Source organism: Rhineura floridana, chromosome 9 (genome assembly GCF_030035675.1).
Source record: "Rhineura floridana isolate rRhiFlo1 chromosome 9, rRhiFlo1.hap2, whole genome shotgun sequence".
Lineage (NCBI taxonomy): Eukaryota > Metazoa > Chordata > Lepidosauria > Squamata > Rhineuridae > Rhineura > Rhineura floridana.
The window spans coordinates 78,252,341-78,272,879 of NC_084488.1; the positions used below are offsets into that span (position 1 = coordinate 78,252,341).

At 40.3% G+C, this 20,539-nt stretch overlaps 1 protein-coding gene across 4 annotated transcripts in view; it reads left to right on the forward strand.

Moving 5' to 3' along the window:
- The window catches only part of SCLT1 (sodium channel and clathrin linker 1), a 93,413-nt gene that overhangs the window by 16,220 nt on the left and 56,654 nt on the right, over positions 1–20,539 (forward strand). For all 4 annotated transcript variants that reach the window (XM_061585042.1, XM_061585043.1, XM_061585046.1 and 1 more), the window contains exons 3-10: positions 2,891–2,958; positions 4,988–5,040; positions 8,566–8,635; positions 10,243–10,298; positions 12,029–12,164; positions 12,934–13,056; positions 19,187–19,252; positions 20,406–20,476. In XM_061585042.1, coding sequence (XP_061441026.1) covers positions 2,891–2,958; positions 4,988–5,040; positions 8,566–8,635; positions 10,243–10,298; positions 12,029–12,164; positions 12,934–13,056; positions 19,187–19,252; positions 20,406–20,476 — 643 coding nt within the window. The remainder of the gene's footprint in view (positions 1–2,890; positions 2,959–4,987; positions 5,041–8,565; positions 8,636–10,242; positions 10,299–12,028; positions 12,165–12,933; positions 13,057–19,186; positions 19,253–20,405; positions 20,477–20,539) is intronic.

Below are 20,539 nucleotides of genomic sequence, written 5' to 3' on the forward strand. Positions count from 1 at the left end.
CACTGGTTGCTGATTTGCTCTAGGCCACATAATATTTGTTCTGCTCTTGTAAGAAATCAATCCTTCAGTGTGGCAGCACCTACGCTTTGGAACTCCCTGCCTATTGACATTAGGCAGACACCTTCATTGCACTCTTTTCAGCACCTGCTAAAAGCTTTTTTGTTTAGGCAAGCCCACCCAGGCATGTGAGAGCCAGTGTGGTGTAGTGGTTAAGGTGTTGGACTATGACCTGGGAGACTAGGGTTTAAATCCCCACACAGCCATGAAGCTCACTGGGTGACCTTGGGCCGGTCACTGCCTCTCAGCCTCCGAGGAAGGCAATGGTAAACCCCCTCTGAATACTGCTTACCATGAAAACCCTATTCATAGGGTCGCAATAAGTCGGAATCAACTTGAAGGCAGTCCATTTCCATACCCAGCCATGTAGAAGCTATTGTGTTTTTTAATCATCATTGATTTTATTTTTTTGTATGTTTTAAAATACCTATCTTAAACTGTTTTTGCCAATAATATTATTGTTTTAATTCCTTCTGTAAACCTCTTTGAGGTTTTTTACAATCAAGTGGTATATAAATGTTGTAAATAAAATACATAAATAAATTTTGGAGTCACTGTGGCCCTTGGGTCTCTTTCTACTTTTAGAAACAAAGGAATCTGCCTTATACCCACACAGGGCAGTTCGTACCATCTAGCTCAGTACTGATGACATGGGACTAGCATTTGCTTTCCAGGATTCCAGGCAATAGTCTTTTCCAGAGATTGGATTTTGGATCTTTGTACGCAAAGCATATGCCCTACCACTGAGCTACAACCCTTCCCCTGTTTAAAAAAGTATATTTTAAAATGGTTCTTTTTAATTCACTAATGAATGCACAGCATACTTAGGGCAGATTCACACCATTCATTTAAAGCACATTCAACACACATTTGAAATGCATGAATCCTACCACAGAATCCTGGGAACTATAGTTTGTTAAGGGTGATGGAAACTATAACTGTGAGGGGGAAATTACACTTCCCAGGATTCTTTGGTGGAAGTCATGCACTTTAAATGTGAGTTGGATGTGCTTTAAATGTATTGTGTGGATCAACTTCATAAACAGTGCCTGCATGTAAATAGTTTTAATTAATTTTTTAAAATGGAAATGGGCTAAAGAATTTACTGCCTGACCATGGAGTACTCACTGTCTCTCAGCCTAATCTGCCCATCAGGATGAAAGCAATAGAGGGGAACCATGACCAACTCAGGGAAGAAGAGCATACTTAAAATGTAGAGGAAATAATGTACAGCTGTAGTGTGAAATCAGATACTTATCAGGACATAGTATGAAGAAATACTTATATAAGCATGACTGTCAAAGATGTTTATTATTTACACAACTTGTAAAGATATGTATAGTGCAATGCTATGTTTGGGACTTACTGCTGAGTAAACAATGGATTCAATGGGGCTTACTCAAACAGGGAAGTGTGCAGAGAACTACATCCTCATATGATAAGGAGCGTCATTCACCCAATCCAAAATTCAGAATCATACCACTTTAAGCTGTTTTGCAAGCTGTTGACATCTCTTGGGCCCGCCCCTGAAATCTCAGGGTTTGGGATGCTTCTGGCCTGGCAACCCTAGTTGTCAATTCTGATTGTAAACTGCTTTAAGGCCAGGAAAAGCAGGAAATCAGCATATACATGCCAAAATAATAACTCTTTAAAAGCATTTTTTAAAAATGAATGACTTAATATCATATAAAGAGTAGCGTACAAGAGTCATATACAATAATCTCTTAAAATGTTGCATCCAAGTTAATTGGTAAACAGTAGTTTTTTTTAAAAAAAAATTGCAGTAATTAAAAGGCTGCCAAATGAACTTGTTTCTCTGGTAAATTGGTGGCAAAGATGAATAAGGCCTTTCCAAACCATGTTTCACTTCTCTGTTAGATTTTTTGGTGGTGCGGGTCAGGGAGGATTAAACAAGCATGTAGAGAAAAACAATCCAGTGAACCAAAATTGCTTACAGTGCAATCCAACGCATTATTAGTTGGAAGTGGCCCGTCATGTTTAATGGGGCTTACTCTCAAATAAGTATACATAAGTTTGCAGCCATAGATGTCCAAGAAATGTTTTGGCTGAAATCCTGGCAGAAGGTTTGTTGAAAAGGAAAGTCCATGCATTTAAATTAAGGCTGGCAATGCAAGAAAGGGAATTTACAATGTGAATTTAAAAGAGATAGAAACTGTGATCCATAAAATATGCTGCATTTTAAATTATATGTTGACAAAACAAATGTCTTCAAAATGCCACGAAGCAAATGTTTTAAGAGAATGATTTCTAGTTGAATTTCACAACCAGAGCTTGGAAGTAATTTGTTACAAGTACGAGTGGGTAATTCCTTTACATTTTGATTGTAATAGAACTAGGAGTAATTTTATTACTTTTGTGGAGTAATTGTAATGTTTCCAACATTACTTTTGGCCATTACTTGGGGTGGGGGGGAAGCAGGGGAAGTCTTCTGCTCCTCTGATTTGTGGATGAAAATTATGTGCTTCAAACTGGACTTCTGTGCACCATGGCTCTTCCCTCATGCTCTGTGGGTGGGTAGGAGGCAACGAGGGAGAAGGTGGAGAGCAAGACGGGTGGAGTGGAGAAAGTGCAGCAGCCAAGGCCAGCACCTTGTAGATATTTTTTAAGTAACTGAAATGTAATTGTAGTGATTACTTTTGAGAAAAAGCAAAGTAATCAGTTACTTTGAGAACAATTGTAATTGTAACGGTAATTACTATTTGGGGGGGCATGTAATTGTAACTGTAATTCATTACTTTTAAAAAGTAATCTTCCAAGCTCTGTTCACAACCTAAGTTATCTATGCTGCAAACTAAGGATATATTTGTTTCAGATCAGAAGCTAAATGCTGTGCCCAGGGAATTTCAGACAGAGAATCTTCCAAGAGTGACATCTGTACAGGTAAATAAGGCATATTTATTTCCTGGTATTTATGCTGCACAACCCACCAAAATTTAGTGGCATACAAAACTGTTGGAAATGTTCTCTTTTTTTTCTACTTCATTTGCAGTCTTTGTATTTATATAATATGCTGTGGCTCCTTGGAGCAAAAGGTAAAGTAAAATACGGTACACCAAATTTTGCTGCAGCATGACATTTTGTTCCAAGTAGATTTTCTAAAGGATATAACTTTCCCTAGAAACACATTGTGAATCATATTTACTGTGCACCTCTTTGTGTTTGGTCTCTGGCACGTTCCATATTTTAAACGAGTATTCTATGAAGGTCTCATGCCCTTGTTTTAACAGACACAACTCCTGTGCATTCATACCCATCCATATTTCAAATGGGGAAAATTCAATAATCACTTTGTTTTAAGACTTAGAGGAAATGATTTATTATAAAACTTTTTTTCCAGATTGTTTCCTGCTCCAGTGTCTTGAGTTTTATTTTACTTTATAAACTAGGGGCTGTATCCAAGGCTGCAACACTGCTAGTGCACCTCTATATGTTACTGTTACTTCCATATGTATAACAGACCTTTGCCTTCCTGTCCTGTCCCCTCCAGTGCCCCCACCCCATGAACCCTCAAAATGAGCTCTGGATGCTTTGGGGACCTTCCAGAGCAGATTTTGAAGATGTGCAGGGGGAGGAGAGGAAACAGAAGTCCCAATACACAAGTGGAACTCTCCTCACAAACCTAACAACCCTAGGTCATTCTGATAACAGCACGCATGAAATGATGATAAACAAAGATGCAGGTCATTAGGAGATTGTGCAATGATCACTGTCATTTGTATACAAACTGCCCTATATTCTATGTGGGGAAATGGGAAAGAAGAATGACTTCTTTGAAACTATCATATCATTAGTGCACAAATTAAAAAGGAAGGGTATCCTTGCCTGATACGTGAAGTAACAGGAATTGATCAATACACACCACATTAACTTGGGTTTTATTTTCTTTTGAATTGCTGTTGAGGATAAATTTTATGTATGAACCTGCCTGGGCTTTAAGAACAGCCTTGAACGCCTTACTAATGAGTCCAACAGTGAGTGGTGGGTACAGAAGGCAAAGTGGCAGGTCCATCATTGTGGGTGTATCTCCCATGGAAAATTTGTTTGGCTCCCTCATTGGTTGCTTTTAAATGTGTTTTAAAGACCTAGCTGTTTATATCTGCTTAAATGATGTTGATCTACGCTCTCATGCTGTAATTTTAACTATTGGTGCTATTTTATTGCTAGCATGGAGTGTAATGTTTTATGTTTGTATATTTTACCTTTTACATTTTTTTAGGATTTTATTTATGGACTCCCTTGGAAGATGGGGTGTATGCATATACTATATGTCTCTTGTGTCTAAAATGCCCTTTTTGTAGTTGCTGTGAGATTGAGGTTGACTATAGAAACATTGAAAATTGCACTCTACCAGTATTTGACTAGTTATGTATATTAGCTATGGGTGAGTCCATAAAAAATTGTGTATTTTGAACTTCGCTGTTGCTTCCAGATTATTGCTTTATAGATCAACAATGATTGCTGATCCACAGTTTTTCTGGAAAAAAACAAATTCAGAACACGAGAGACTGGTTCTCATCTATAGGGAGTGGTGTGCCAAAAACTTGTGATGCTATAGAAATTAATATGTTTGCCTTGGACTTTGATGTTGAGGACACTTCACCCTGTTCTAGTCTCTAATCAAATAGTAAGTGAATCATCATTTGGAACATAACCAATCATTTTAGATGGAGAGTTTTCCTGCTCTAAAAAAAAACAAAAGCTTGTGTGTCTTCAGAAGAATTCGAATGACATTTTAGTGTAAAAACAGAATACACTAGGGTTGTTGGTTCGTGAGCAGAGTTCCACTTATGTTTAAATAAATTGATTAAATAAATAAAAATATTTAGATTTTATAAAATTAAACATGCTTCACTTTTTAAATCTATGTGACAATATATAGCTGTATTAATTGGAAATTGTTTTGTTTCAGAAAAATTGCTTGGGAGCTGATAATACAATGGAGACCACGCTGATGAACCAAAAGTAAATAGTTTCTATCCGGCATTTTAATTAAACTTAAAGCAATACCATATTTAGAATGTGATTTGACTGTTTGGTTTGTTCTCTTAGTCAGCCGCTTCTTAAATAACATTTTCAAGCTTGGAAATATTTCATAAAAATGAAAAGTTGAGGTATTTATTTTATTTATTTATTTATTTATTTTATTCAGCTTATATCCCGCCCGACTGGCAAACAGCTCTCTGGGCGGCAAACATAGAAACATATACAATAATAAAATTACAAGATCAACATAACAAATATAAAAGTACACCATCTAAAATAAAAATTACAACATTTACATAAATAACTTAGATTAAAATGCCTCAGAGAAGAGAAAGATTTTAACCCGGCGCTGAAAAGATAATAGTGTCGGCGCCAGGCGTACCTCCTCGGGGAGACTATTCCACAATTCGGGGGCCACCACTGAGAAGGCCCTAGATCTTGTTACTACCCTCCGGGCCTCCCTATGGGTCGGGACCCGGAGGAGGGCCTTCGTAGTAGACCGTAGTGTACGAGCCGGTTCGTAACGGGAGAGGCGTTCCTGCAGGTATTGTGGTCCCGCACCGTATAAGGCTTTATAGGTTAGTACCAACACTTTGAATCTGGCCCGGTAGCATATTGGAAGCCAGTGCAAGCGAGCCAGAACAGGTGTTATATGCTCAGACCGCTTAGTTCTTGTTAGCAGTCTGGCCGCCGTATTTTGCACTAGCTGTAGCTTCCAAACCGTCTTCAGAGGTAGCCCTACGTAGAGCGTGTTGCAGTAGTCCAAACGTGAGGTTACCAGAGCATGAACCACTGATGTAAGGTCCTCCTTACTCAGATAGGGACGTAGCTGGGCTACCAACCGAAGTTGGTAGAACGCATTCCGTGCCACCGAGGCAACATGGGCCTCAAGTGATAGGGAAGAATCTAAAACGACTCCCAAACTACAAACCTGATCCTTTAGGAGGAGTGTAACCCCGTCCAGAACAGGGTATGTATCCACCATATGACCAGAGAAACCATCCACCAGCAGCATCTCAGTCTTATCAGGATTGAGTCTCAGTTTGTTAGTTCTCATCCAGTCCATTGTCGCGTCCAGACAACGGTTCAGCACATCGACCGCCTCACCTGAAGAAGATGAAAAGGAGAAGTAGAGCTGCGTGTCATCAGCGTACTGATGACAACGCACTCCAAAACTCCGGATGACCGCACCCAACGGCTTCATATAGATGTTAAAAAGCATGGGAGACAAGACCGAACCCTGCGGGACCCCATATTGGAGAACCCACGGGGTCGAGCAATGTTCCCCAAGTATTATCTTCTGGAGACGGCCCGCCAAGTAGGAGCGGAACCACTGCCAAGCAGTGCCTCCAACACCCAACTCCGCAAGCCTTTCCAGAAGGATACCATGGTTGATGGTATCAAAAGCCACTGAGAGATCAAGGAGAATCAACAGAGTTACACTCCCTCTGTCTCTCTCCCGACATAGGTCATCACACAGGGCGACCAAGGCCGTCTCAGTGCCAAAACCGGGTCTGAAAGCCGACTGAAATGGATCTAGATAATCGGTTTCATCCAATAGCGCCTGGAGCTGGTCAGCAACCACTCGTTCCAAGACCTTGCCCAAGAATGGAACATTTGCCACTGGTCTATAGTTGTTAAAGTCCTCTGGGTCCAAGGAAGGTTTTTTCAGGAGTGGTCTCACCGCCGCTTCTTTCAGACAGCCAGGGACCACTCCCTCTCGTAAAGAGGCATTTATCACTTCCTTGGCCCATCCAGCTGTTCCATCCTTGCTAGTTTTTATAAGCCAAGAGGGGCAAGGATCAAGTACCGAAGTGGTTGCACGTACCTGTCCAAGCACCTTGTCCACGTCCTCAAACTGAACCGACTGAAACTCATCCAACGAAACATGACTAGATTGTGCTCCAGACACCTCATTAGGACTAACTGCCATAAAATGGGAATCTAGGTCCCGACGAATGCATAAGATCTTATGCTGGAAGTGCTCAGCAAACTCATTACAGCAGGCTACCGATGTATCTGCCATGTCCTGTGGGCCAGGATGGAGTAGCCCTCGGACAACTCTAAAAAGCTCCGCTGGGCGGGAGAGAAATGACTTAATAGTGGCGGCGAAATGTTGTTTCTTAGCTGCCCTCACCGCTCCTACATACCGCTTGGTAGAAGCACAAACCAGCGCATAATTGCATTCGTCGGGAGTTCATCTTTGTTTCTTTCTCAACCTGATCCTAAACATATGTATTTGAAAGGACACCTCTGTCTGTATTGATAGTGTTGTGCTGTATGAACTATATTATGTCTCATTAATTTTTTGGTGCTGAATTCCATTTTAATGTTATGTAGGAAGTCCAGTTGAACTTGATGAAACATGCTCATGAGTAAACATGTTTACAAGCAAGCTGTGCAACTTGAGTTTAATGGGGCAAGTTCTCTTGCTCTCTCTAACATTCTCTGTGTTCATTTATCTTCTTTTCATAAACTACTTTGCTTGCCTTGGTGGTAGTGATTCCATCAGCTGTGTTTGGGGAACCTGTGACTCTTAAACTGGGTAAAAATTCCACAAGGACCTTGTGCCTTAGAAATTACAATGCAGGAAACCAGAGCCGGCCCCAGGCATGCCGGGGCCCTTGGACACCACCCTGCCCCGGGCCCCAACGCTCCACTTCCATGATTCGTGGCAGGATCGCTGCTGCAGATCGCAGACCGGGCGCTTCGGAGCCCTCACCATTCCCTCACTCAACCTACATTTCTTGGCTGTGTTTTGCAGCTGCGTGCGTTGCGTGCACAGGGCAACCCTTAACCAAGATGGCAGTCAAGGTTTCCCTAAGGGCCTGAGGCCTCTGCCGCCATGTTGGCTGATGTCAGGGATGCACATGCGTAGCAAGCATGCATGCCATCAACCAGGATGGTGGCAGAGACTTTAGCCCCTTAGAGAAACCTTGGCTACCATCTTGGTTAAGGGCAGCTCTGTGCGTGGAGCCGCAAAACACAGCCGAGAAAGGTAGGTTAAATGAGGGAATGGCGGGGGCTCCGAAGCTCCTGCTCTGCGATCCATAGGAGCAGTCCTGCTGCAAATCGCGGAAGGGCAGCAGTCCCAGGGGCCCTCAGCCAGGGCCCCACCTGGCCGCCCTCTGGAGCCAGCCCTGCGGGAAACCTTCACAAGCCTGAATATCCAAGCTACAACAATAGTTCTGTGACATCAGCATGCATTAGACCAGTCTTTACCCTGTTCCCATACCTATTTGCAGTTAAAAGAGGTGCTGCATGGAATTTCACTGGATTTAATTTTTAGCCCAGTTACCATATTGCAAGTGGTAAAGCTCCCACCAAAAGACAGGCCATGCCTCATGAAAAATATCTTTTTACACGAAACAAGGCGCAGTGTGACTCATCCGCCTCTGTTGGGAAGCCCTTTGCCAAGGAAGTGAAAGGGATCATGTTGTGTGTCTGAATGCTCAGTCAGTGTTACTGATATCTTTATTTTATATATTTTTACATCCATTTTAGCCTGTCTCCTCTAGCTGCTGATTATGATGAACATCTGAAGGAAATGAATGAACAAGTGAAATACTGTCAGGTATGAATTATACACATAAACATTAGCATGTAAATGTTTTTCCCCTTGCTGTTTACACCAGCTTCGTAATAGTAAATTTTAAGAGATAGTAACATGTGCAGTTGAACCGATAGTGGTAAGAGTGTTTAGTGACATAGGGTGAAAGCGAATGTTAGCCATGTGCGGAGTAGACACATTGAAATCTATGGTAACCTCCAGGCTGGATAACTGTAATGCGCTCTATGTGGAGCTGCCCTTCAGGTTGGTCTGGAAGCTGCAGCTGGTGCAAAATGCGGCGGCGAAACTGCTCACTGGGGCAGGATATCGCCCACATGTCACCCAGCTGCTGAAAGAACTGCACTGGCTGCCCATTTACTACTGGGCCAAGTTCAAGGTTCTAGTTTTAGTGTACAAAGCCCTATACAGCTTGGGACCAGGATACCTGAAAGACTGTCTTACCCCTTATATACCCAGTCAATCACTGCACTCTGCAGGTGAGGGCCTCTGGCAGATACCATCTTATCAGGAGGTTCGTTCTGCACAATATAGGAAACGGACCTTTAGTGTGGCGGGACCTACCCTGTGGAATTCCTTCCCTTTAAATATTAGGCAGGCGCCATCCCTGCTATCTTTTCGGTGCCTTTTGAAGACCTTCCTCTTTCAACAAGCCTTTTAAGTTGATACCTATCCCAGTCTGCATTTGTGTTAGAATTGGTTGTTAATATGTTTTTTTAATAATGTTTTAACCCTTTTTTAAAAGATGTTATTAAAGCTTTTTTTAATGTATTTTAAGGTCTGTTTTTATGATGTTTTAAAGTGTTTTTAGCGCTTCTGTTTGCTGCCGTGGGCTCCTGCTGGGAGGAAGGGCGGGATATAAATCAAATAATAAATAAATAAATACTACAGTTCATTGATTTCAGTGGGTCTTCTCTGAGTATGACTATCATTGAACATCCATACTGAATAATATTGTCAATACTGAAAATAGTATTGGTGTTCTAAATCTTAAAACTTTGGAAATCTTGTTTTCCTATTGCTGAACTCTCTAAAAAGTGTATTGTATCATTTTATCATCCTTTTTTCCCCACTGGCATCTATACATCTGCATGGTGTGTGTGGTATTTGTAATGTTGCAGAGCAATCCAAACTATAGCAAGCCAGAGTAATCTACTCTGGGCTAAATTATGCCAGGGTAATTTACCCCGATTCCAGACTTCATTCAGGACTGGGGTTACCGCTGGCTGAGCCAGCCCGAGCCTGGCAGAGGGAAAACGAGCCTTTAAAACAGAGTTTGACTTGCACCACCCTTTTTGCCAGTGCAACTTCTGCTGGGTTGCTGGGTCCCATCGCCAATATGAATGTAGTTTGGATTAGGGATAAGTCTTCTCTGGCTGCTGCCACACACCCCTCCCTCCAGAATGCCCTTTTTAGGACCTTCCTCGGCTGAGCTGGGATGTAGGACTTACACCAGCATATATCCGGCTGACCCAGAATGAGGGACTTTGGCCGGCATAGCCTATTCCAAACTCCTCTCATCCCAGCAGATCTTGGATTTGGATTGCTCCCTTAGTGTATCTAGTCTCCTATTAAAAAATAAATGTTCACTGTCCTTTATTGCTTTCTTCTAGGCGCAGATGAGGGAAATGAGACTAAAACTTGAACAAGTCATCAAGGAAAATGAAAGGTAGATTCACTGATTGATATGTTTTGTTAAAATGCTAATTGTTGAAAGCAGAACAACCATTATTTCAAGGGCTATGAGATCATTGCTCACCAGAATTCAGATGCCTAGTTGCATAGAATATGCATTTAGTACAAGGGTGGGGAACTGGATACAACCAGCACCCTCCTACCCCAGGCCAAAGGGGTGATGCATTTTTATCTGTGTAGTGGGCAATGACAAATCCCTGTGCTTTGGAAGCACTTACAATCAGCTGATTAGTGGTGTCTACTAATCCCTTTAGGCCCAGCCATGCCTTTACTTGCTGCACACCTGAGGTCATAAATGATGTCAGATGTAGAACTGGTATACATGCCTTAGCCAAAATGTCCTCATGAGCCAATTGAGGAAGCCTGGTGGGCGTGATTAGTGCTGAAAGTTCCCCATCACTGATTTAGCAATTTAATGGTAGCTTGACCTTGCAACAATATTTGTGGATATTCATATATATTTTACTCACTCTCCTTGGGAAAATGGGAAAGGATCAAATAAATGTAGGTGAGCAGATGTTGATGTGGAGCTGGGTTAAAATATCTGCAGATGCTAATAAAACCAGAAATCTTTATGAATAAATTTACAGTGGAATCTGTCTATCTACTCAGAAGTAAGCCCCACTGAGTTCAATCAGACTTACTCCCAACCTTAGGATTGTTTAGGATTGTAGCCGTAGTATTTTTTCTTCACCCCTCCCCTTTTTTACCATCATTATCTCTTCACATCCTGATTTCATATTGCCAGATGCATTTTCAGAGCTAGCCTTACAGTTTGCTAGCATAAGTTTCACCCCCCAGGCTTAACTTCAGAAATGTTTAAATACAATAATAAATCTTAATACAGTAATACCTCGCATTAACGTACTCAATGGGACCAGAGCGAGTACGTAAACTGAAAATGTCCTTAAAGTGAAGCACTACCTTTTAAAACTTTTTTTACCTCTCCTTCATGCGGAGCCTCAAAGCCCTGCGCTAAAGCCTCTGCTGCTGCGCTGCCACGACTCTCAGCTGATCGTGGTCACGCTTCCCAGCTGATTTGCGGTGGCGCGATCGCGTCTATTTCCACCACCACGCGCTAAAGTCTCTGCTGCTGCACTGCATTTCTGGAGAAATACAGGCATATGGAGCATGTACGTTATAGCGAGGTGACGTTAAGCGTAGCGACGTTAAGCGGGGTATGCCTGTACTGCTCAGACATGACTGTTTTCTCCTTTCTGTCATAACGGAAATGTATGCATGCCAAACATTTACCCAGAGAACCTGGAATATTTGCTTAATATTAACTTGTTAAGTAACAGTTCCAATTGTACCCTTTGGTTATGCTGAGCTTTTGGTGCGGTGCAGTGTCTTCTGCTATAGAAATCTGTCGCTTCACAGTTCTTGTTTCTCCATCAGCAGTGGAGCCTGGTTTTTGACCCCAGAGCCCAGTCCAGTATTGTCTGATGTAAGACTTTATCTGGTAAGGGAAAAGAAAAGAGTCTTCCTTCCTGAAGTACAGTAGTACAATAAGTAGTACTTAATGCAGTCTTCTTTCTTTTGTGTATTTCCTGCAGAAAAACACCAGTGTGTTTATAACAGAATAATTTAAAACATGGTTCCGAACTTGAAAGTTTTTGTTTTCCAATGGATGGTCCATTTCTAACAAATTAGCTTTGATTACTGTTGTAAAAGAAATTGCTTGTCTACATACTTGTAACCTAGATTGCATGACGAATTGAAAGATTCTGTTGAAGAGCAGTTGGAGGCTCTGCCATCTGGTCCTGCTTCAGGGAATGGTACTTTTATGGATGAAAATATAATAAGAAACCTTCAAGATCAATTACAGCTAGCAAATAAAGTGAGTAGATTCAAACATTCACACTGCCTTGATTCTTTGACTCTCTTGTATGCAGGTTCTAGCTGTTTTAAAGCATCAGAATAGTCCTTTTCTTCTTTTTGCTAAAGATAGTGTGCACTGCTCAAAGTATTATTATTATTATTTTAATTTATTATCTGCCCTTCACCCTGAGGTCCTAAGGCAAGTTACAACAGTTTAAAATAATCCTTAAAAACAATGCAGTGTAATGAATAAAGTGTTTGACTAGGATTCAAATCCCCACTCAGCCATGAAGCTCACTGGGTGACCTTGAGCCAATCACTGTCTCTCAACCTACCCTACCCCTCAGGTTTGTTGTAAGGGTAAAATGGGAAGCAAGACGGGGTGTATGTACCTTGACCTCTTTGGAGGAAAGGCAGGATGTAAGTGCATTAAACAAACAAATAAACAATGCTTTTCATTTGAATTCCATTGTTGTTGGCAGGAAAGGGGGAGGGAACAAAAAACTAATGTTCACTAAAACCCAACTGCAATTATATATGAATATAAATAGAATTGTGGCTTTCCCCTGAAATAATACATGCCTGTTGTTTACATATTTTCTGGATGTTATATATTTAAATAATGAGTAAAGTAGCATCGGTTTGGGAGGCAAGTAGGAATATATTGCTATATTTGCATTAATATAGAATGGCTTCACAGAAAAATAATCTCTGCTTTCAGTTTTTTGATTCATAAAGACAAAACTAACTTTTTCTCTCATATGCTATCTTTGTTTTTCTTTTTGTAGGAAAAGGAAGACGTAGTAGAACTTTGGCAGACAGTCTCGCAGGAACTGGAGCGACTTCAGCAGATATACCAGGAACATATGACAGAAGCACAGATTCATATTGTTGAAAGTCAAAAACAAAAAGTAATTTAGTTTATTCTGATAGCTGTATGTTTGTGTTATGTGCCTTCAAGTCAATTACGACTTATGGCAACCCTATGAATCAACGACCCTCAATAGCATCTGTCATGAACCACCCTGTTCAGATCCTGTAACGTCAGGTCTGTGGCTTCCTTTATGGAATCAATTCATCTCTTCTTTGGTCTTCCTCTTTTTCTACTCCCTTCTGATTTTCCCAGCATTATTGTCTTTTCTAGTTAATCCTGTCTTCTCATTATGTGTCCAAAGTATGATAACCTCAGTTTCATAATTTTAGCTTCTAGTGATACTTCTGGTTTGGTTTGATCTAACACCCAATTATTTGTCTTTTTCACGGTCCATGGTATGCACAAAGCTCTCCTCCAACACCACATTTCAAATGAGTTGATTTTTCCGTATGATATGTTCTGCGTAAGATACACCCGTCTCACACCCTTTCCAATTGGGAACCAATCAGTTTCTCCATATTCTGTCTTTACAGTAGCCTCTTGTCCAGAGTATAGGTTGCACATCAGGACAATCAGATGCTGTGGCACCCCCATTTCTATTAAAGCATTCCATAGTTTTTTGTAATCTACACAATCAAAGGCTTTTCTATCATCTATAAAGTACAGGGTGATTTTCTTCTGAAATTCCTTGGTCCATTCCATTATCCAACGTATGTTTGCGATATGGTCTTTGGTACCTCTTTCTAAATCTAGCTTGAACATCTGGCATTTCTCACTCCATATATGGTAAAAGCCTTGGTTATAGAATCTTGAGCATTACTTGCATGGGATATTAAGGCAATAGTTCAATAATTACTGCATTCCCTGGGATCCCCTTTCTTTGGAATTGGGATGTATATTGAACGCTTCCAGTCTGTGGGCCATTGTTATAGTTTCCCATATTTCTTTACAAATTTTTATCAAAGTGTGAACAGATTCAGTCTCAGTACCAACTCTATTGGTATGCCATCTATTCCTGATGATTTGTTTCTTCCAAGTATTTTAAGAGCAGCTTTCACCTTGCATTCTAAAATGTCTGGTTCATCATCATACAGGCCCTCCGTGAATGAATCTGTCATCCTTGCATCTCTTTTATAGAGTTCTTCAGTGTATTACTTCAATCTTCCTTTTATTTTATATCGGCCAGTCAGTGTATTCCCCTGTTGATTATTCAACATCCCTACTCTTGGTTTAAATTTTCCTTTAATTTCTCTACTCTTTTGGAATAAGGCTCTAGTTCTACCTTTTTATTATCCTCTTCTATTTCCATGCAATAGTTATTGTAATAGTTCTCTTTGTCCATACGTATTAGTCGCTGTATTATTCCATTTGGAGTTCTGACTGTTTTTGTTTTTATTTTATTTATTTTATTTTATTTAGTTTAATTTATATACTGCCCTAAGCCCGAAGGCTCTCTGGGCGGTGTACAAAAAGATAAAAACAAGCACAATATATAAATACAATAAATAATAATAATAATAAAAAAAAAATAACGAACCAAACAACATCCAAAATACGGAAATGCTGTTTAAAATACACTTTTGCTTTCCTTCTCCCTTTAACCATTTTAAGAGTTTGGTCCATTATAGGTCTTTCTCTCCTTTTAGCTAGAGTTACTGTCTTTTTACATTCTTCCTTGATAATGTCTCTAGCTTCATTCCATAGTTCTTCTGGTTGTCTATCAACTAAGTTTAAAGCCTCAAATCTGTTCCTTATTTGCTCTTTATATTCTTCTGGGATATTATTTAAATTGTATGTTGGCATTATGATTGTTTTGTTCTTCTTTAGCTTTGCTCCTGGTCTTGTTTTCACAGAAAGTATGGAACTTCCCCATCTTCTGCTACCAGTTATATAATCAATTTGATTCCTGTATTGACCATGTGATGTCTATGTGTACAGTCGTCTTTTTGGTTGCTCAAAAAATGTGTTTGCTAGAAACAGATTATTGGCTGCACAGAATAAGTCTTTCTCCTGCTTCATTTCTGTCTTCTAAGCCCCATTTCCCCACAATTATAGCTGTATATTAACATTTTATTAAGGCTTTGTTCCTTAAGAGAGCTTTAGGCTGAATCCTAAGGGAGAGGGAGACTTAAACTTCGTGGTAACGACTAACAAAGGTTTGTGCAGAGTAAGAGGAACTGAGAGAAAGCTCTCATAGGACCCAGTAATGGTCTTCATAAAAATGTAGTAAGGAAGCCAGACCCTAAATCACATTGTCTTCATTGTCTGTATACTAATGCCTAGAGTATGGGAAACAAACTCTTAATACAGGAGAGTAAATGCCACTTGATAGGTATAACTGAAACTTGGTGGGATGACTCCCATGACTGGAACACAACAATTGAAGGATACGACCTGTTCAAAAAGAATGGAAAGAATAGAAAGGGAGGCGGAGTCATGCTCTATGTTAAAAATATCCCTGCACAGAAATATAGGAGGATAAGCTTAGTACAGTAGGGCCCCGCTCATACAGCGGGTTACGTTCCGGACACCCGCTGTAAAGCGAAAACCGCTGTAAAGCGGATCCCATTGACTTACATTGACCAAAATGGCGCCCGGCGGCAAAAAACTGCCGTAAAAGCGGAACAAGCGCTGTAAAGCGGGGCCTTTCTACAATTCACAACCGCTGTATCAGCGGAATGCTGTAAAGCGAAGCGCTGTAAAGCAGGGCCCTACTGTAGCTACACCAAGAGTATCTGGATTAAAATAAATGAGGAAAGGAATAAAAGGAGTCTACTGCCAACCACCCAATCAAGGAGAAGATGAGGATGAAACTTTTGAAAAGCAAATTGCCGATGTTTTGAGGAGGCATGATGTAGTACTAATGAGGGACTTCAGTAACCCTGATATCTGTTGGGAGACAAATTCTGCCAAGCGCAGCCCTTCCAAGAAATTCCTGACTGGTATTGCTGATAACCTTCGTCCTACAACTAGAGAATCAGCCATCATTGACTTGATTCTAACCAATAGAGATGACTTAGCAGATGAAGTGGCAGTTATGGGAACTCTGGGGGAAAGTGACTGTGCTATGCTTGAGTTCTTGATTTTAAAGGAAGCAAAAGCTGATAGTAGGCATATGCATACCCTGGATTTCAGGAAAGCCAATTTCAATAAACTCAGAACAATGGGAAGTAAGGTTCCATGACAAGCAGCCCTAATGAGAAAAGGAGTCCGATGGGTGGGAGTTTCTAAAAAGGGAAATTCTAAAGGCACAATTGCAAACAATTTCATCAAGGAAAAAAAAGGGAAGACAGCAGAAGAAGCCAATATGGCTTCACAAAAAGCTTAGATATGACCTGAAAACAAAAAAGGACACATACAGGAAGTGGAAGGGAGAGTGCAGAAAGGTAGCACAGAATTGCATGATGGCTTCATGAAGGCTAAAGCTGAGAATGACCTGAGGTTAATGAGAGATGCCAAAAGCAACAAAAACGCTTTCTTCAGGTACATCCACAGTAAAAGACAGAGAAAAGAAAGGGTGGTACAGTTACTCAATGAGGATGACAAAATGATAACAAATGAGAAAGAAAAGGAGAAGTGCTCAATTCCTACTTTGGCTCAGCCTTCTCCCAAGAGAGTCTATGTTCCTCCTGGGAAACATGAAGTTGAAGGGGTAGGATTGCAGCTTGAAATTGATAGACTTATGGTCAAGGAATACCTAATTACTTTGAACAAGTTCAGTTCTGCAGTGCCTAATGAACTGCATCCTAGAGTATTGAACTCTCAGGACTGCTGTCTATTATCTTTGCAAACTTATGGAGGATGGGTGAACTGCTGGATGACTGGAGGAGGGCTAAAGCTGTCCCTATCTTCATAAATGGCAAAAAGGAGGAACCTGGGAACTATAGACCAGTCAACCTGACATCAATCCCTGGGAAAATTCTGGAGCAGATGATAAAGCCGTCAGTCTGTAAGCACCTTGAAAACAATGCAGTGATTACTGGGAGCCATAATGGATTTATCAAGAAGAAATCATGCCAGACTAATTTTATCTCCTTTTTCGATTCGGTAACCTCCCTGGTAGACTGTGGGAATGCTATAGACATAATATATCTCGACTTCAGCAAAGCTTTTGACAAAGTGCCCCATGATATTTTGAGCTAGCTAAACATGGGCTAGATGGAACAACTATCAGGTGAATCCACAGTTGGCTACAGAATCGTACTAAAAAAGTGCTTATCAATGGTTCCTTCTCAAACTGTGGGGAGGTAATGTACTTCAGGGTTCGATCCTGGGCCCAATGCTCTCCAACATTTTTATTAATGACTTGGATGAGAAGGTGCAGGGAGCACTTATCAAGTTTGCAGATTTGGGAGAGATAGCTAATACCCTGGAAGACAGAAACAATTTTAAGGGATCTTGATAGGCTGGAGCATTGTGCTGAAAACAACAAAATGAAATTTAACAGGGATAAGTTCAAAGTTCTACACCTAGGAAAAAGAAACCAAGTGCACAGTCATAAGATGGGAGATACTTGGCTCAGCAATACTACATGGAAGAAAGATCTTGTGATTGTGGTTGATCACAAGCTGAATATGAGCCAACAATGCAATGTGGCTGCAAAAAAGGGAAATGCTGTTTTAGGCTACAATAACAGAAATATAGTTTCCAAAATGGGTGAATTATTAGTTCCCTCTATTTGGCACTGATTAGGCCTCATCTTAAGTACTGTGTCCAGTTTTGGACACCACACTTTAAGAAGGATGCAGACAAACTGGAATGGGATCAGAGGGATTGGAAACAAAACCGTATGAGAAGAGACTGAAAGAACTGGGCATATTTGGCCTTGAGAAGAGAAGACTGAAGGGAGATATGATAGCTGTCTTCAAGTACTTGAAAGGTTGCCACACAGGAGGGCCAGGATTTCTTCTCAATCATCCCAGAGTGCAGGACACGGAATAATGGGCTCAAGTTGCAGTAAGCCAGATTTCGATTGAACTTCAGTAAAAATCTGCTACTGTCAGAGCTGTACAACAATGGAACCAATTACCTGGGGAGGTGGTGGGCTCTCCAACACTGGAGGCAATCAAGAGGCAGCTGGATAGCCACCTGTCAAGAATGCTTTAAATTGGATTCTTCATTGAGCAGGAGGTTGTACTTGATGGCCTTATAGGCCCCTTCCAACTCTGCGATTCTATTGTTTTATGGGGGCTAGATTCCATGATACTTGTTATACCACATCCCAAGCCCTTCTGGCCAGGATGGGAAGTGAGGAGATGGCTTTTTATTCTTTCTTCCTCCCTTTTTTTCACTCCCCCATTGATCACAATGGGCAGCAAATTAACTATGCTAGCTACATGGCTGGTGTAGTTTCAGGCCCAATGTATTATTGTGTTAGGGAATAAAGGGCATTGGATGCTGCAGAGCGAAGTCTGCCCCATCATGCTCATGGAACAGCCTATTGTAGGCCATACTGTGAATTGCTCATCTACTCCAATGATCTTTCTGCCAGGATATGGGGGCTCCTCTGAGGGTATAAGTGCTGTCCTGAGGGCGGAGCCTCTGTACGTTGGCACAGCAGCACGTATACTGCTTTCAGTAGCCCTTTTAACTGGCTTTTGGATTGCTCTGTAAACTAGGAGAAAGCAAAACAAGACATAACTCTTCCTTCATTCCTTTGAGACCACAGGGATTGTCTTTACAATGTAACATGATTATGTTCTAAAGATCTAAACACTGTAAGGCATATAACAAATATATATAAGCTCCTGATTTTTAAAACCATCTCTAGATTTTCTGAGGTTGGTTGCAGCATTACCTGCCATTGACTTAGTTTTTATATACCGAACACTCCCACACACCAAATTATTGGTTTTGTGGAAGTACCACACATCTAATTGCATAAGGTAATATGTTTCTCTGTGTGTGTGTGTGTGTGTGTCTCCCTCTCTCACACACAGAACAATAAGGGATGAGATACACCATTTTATTGCTTTTTCTGCTGTTGTGCATTTCATTTGAAAAATCATGCTAGCTGTCAAAGAGAAAATTCTGGATGACAGCCAGTGGTAATGTATACAATATAGTAATAGTACTTAAATGTTTAAAATGTTAAGTTTGAGCATTTATTTTTATGTTGATGGTAAGTCATTTAGATTATAATTACATGTTCTGCATCTTTTCTTTAGGAACAATTGTCAAGCTTTCAGCAACTAACAAAGCAACTGCATTTCACCAGTGAAAAAAGAGAGTATGTAAGTGAAAGACTGAACATTATAATAACATCTTGAAACTTTTGTAGCCTCTCTCATGTGGATGTCTGTTAAAAGAGGAAAAATATACAACAATTGCAAATGTTTCCTATACAATGGTTCCAAAGCAGATTCCAGGCACTTTTTATTTGCATATTGTATACTGTACCTTATTTATTAATAGCTATACAATATATTCTGTTTCATTGTTAATCCATTTCATTGCTAATCCATTTTAATTGATTTGTTGGAGAACACAACTGGGCCTTGCTCTAGAACAGTGATTCTCAAACGGTGCGCCCAGGCACACTGGTGCGCCCTAAGAGGCAGCTAGGTGTGCCTCAAATATTATGAAAGTATATTTTAAAAATGAGAAGAAACCCATTTGTATAGGGTAGGTAATAGTTTTCTATAGTTTAAGTTATTTTTATTCATAGTTTAAAATATATTAATATATTTTTAATTTTGTACACGATGTGCGCCAGAAAAGTTTTATATGTTTTACAGTGCGCCACGAATCAAAAAAGTTTGAGAACCACTGCTCTAGAAAATAAGGTCATATCTCGTTGTGAAGAAGCAAGTCTCTGTCTGTGAAACCACACTTGTTTGTTTATTGCCTAGTTTTTTATTATTATTCAAAGTAGTGGTTTATAGTTTTCTCTTCCCTCCACCCCTCTTCTTCCCTTTCTTTGTCAAGTGTATTAGAGGGTAATGAACATGTGATGAAGTAAGGGGATTTATGAAAGGATTCGTGATTGGAATAGAGAGTATGAATGCTTTATGGAGTACAAAATTGGTTTATGTGGACTTTGAAAAGCCAATAGGACATAAGTTGAGAGTGATATGATGAAAAAACAAAGTCAAACTACACAAGTAGCTACATTTAAAAGAGAAGCGAGAGGCTTAAATGGGAAGTGGGGACCCAGTGAAGAGAATATTATAATAGTCAAGTTGGGAAAACTTGGTAAGACTTTCATAGAGTCAACTGTAAGGAAAGAGCAAATTTTTGGAAAAGCAAAATTCATGCTTCTTGAGATACATGTATATCTCAAGGTCTTTGAAAAGGTCTTGGTGATATATATTCACTGTACTATATGTTTCTGGATTTTTGTATTTTGTATACTGTGCAATGTATTAAAAAGTTTTTCTCTTGTAGATTAATCAGTCATTTCTGAAGACTGTAATGGATCAGAATGCGGAACTGGACAAACTACGCAGACAACAGAGGTATAAATGGGACTTGTAGAGCATACTTTTGTGAGCCTTAATGCCTTGCTGTACCTTGTTAGA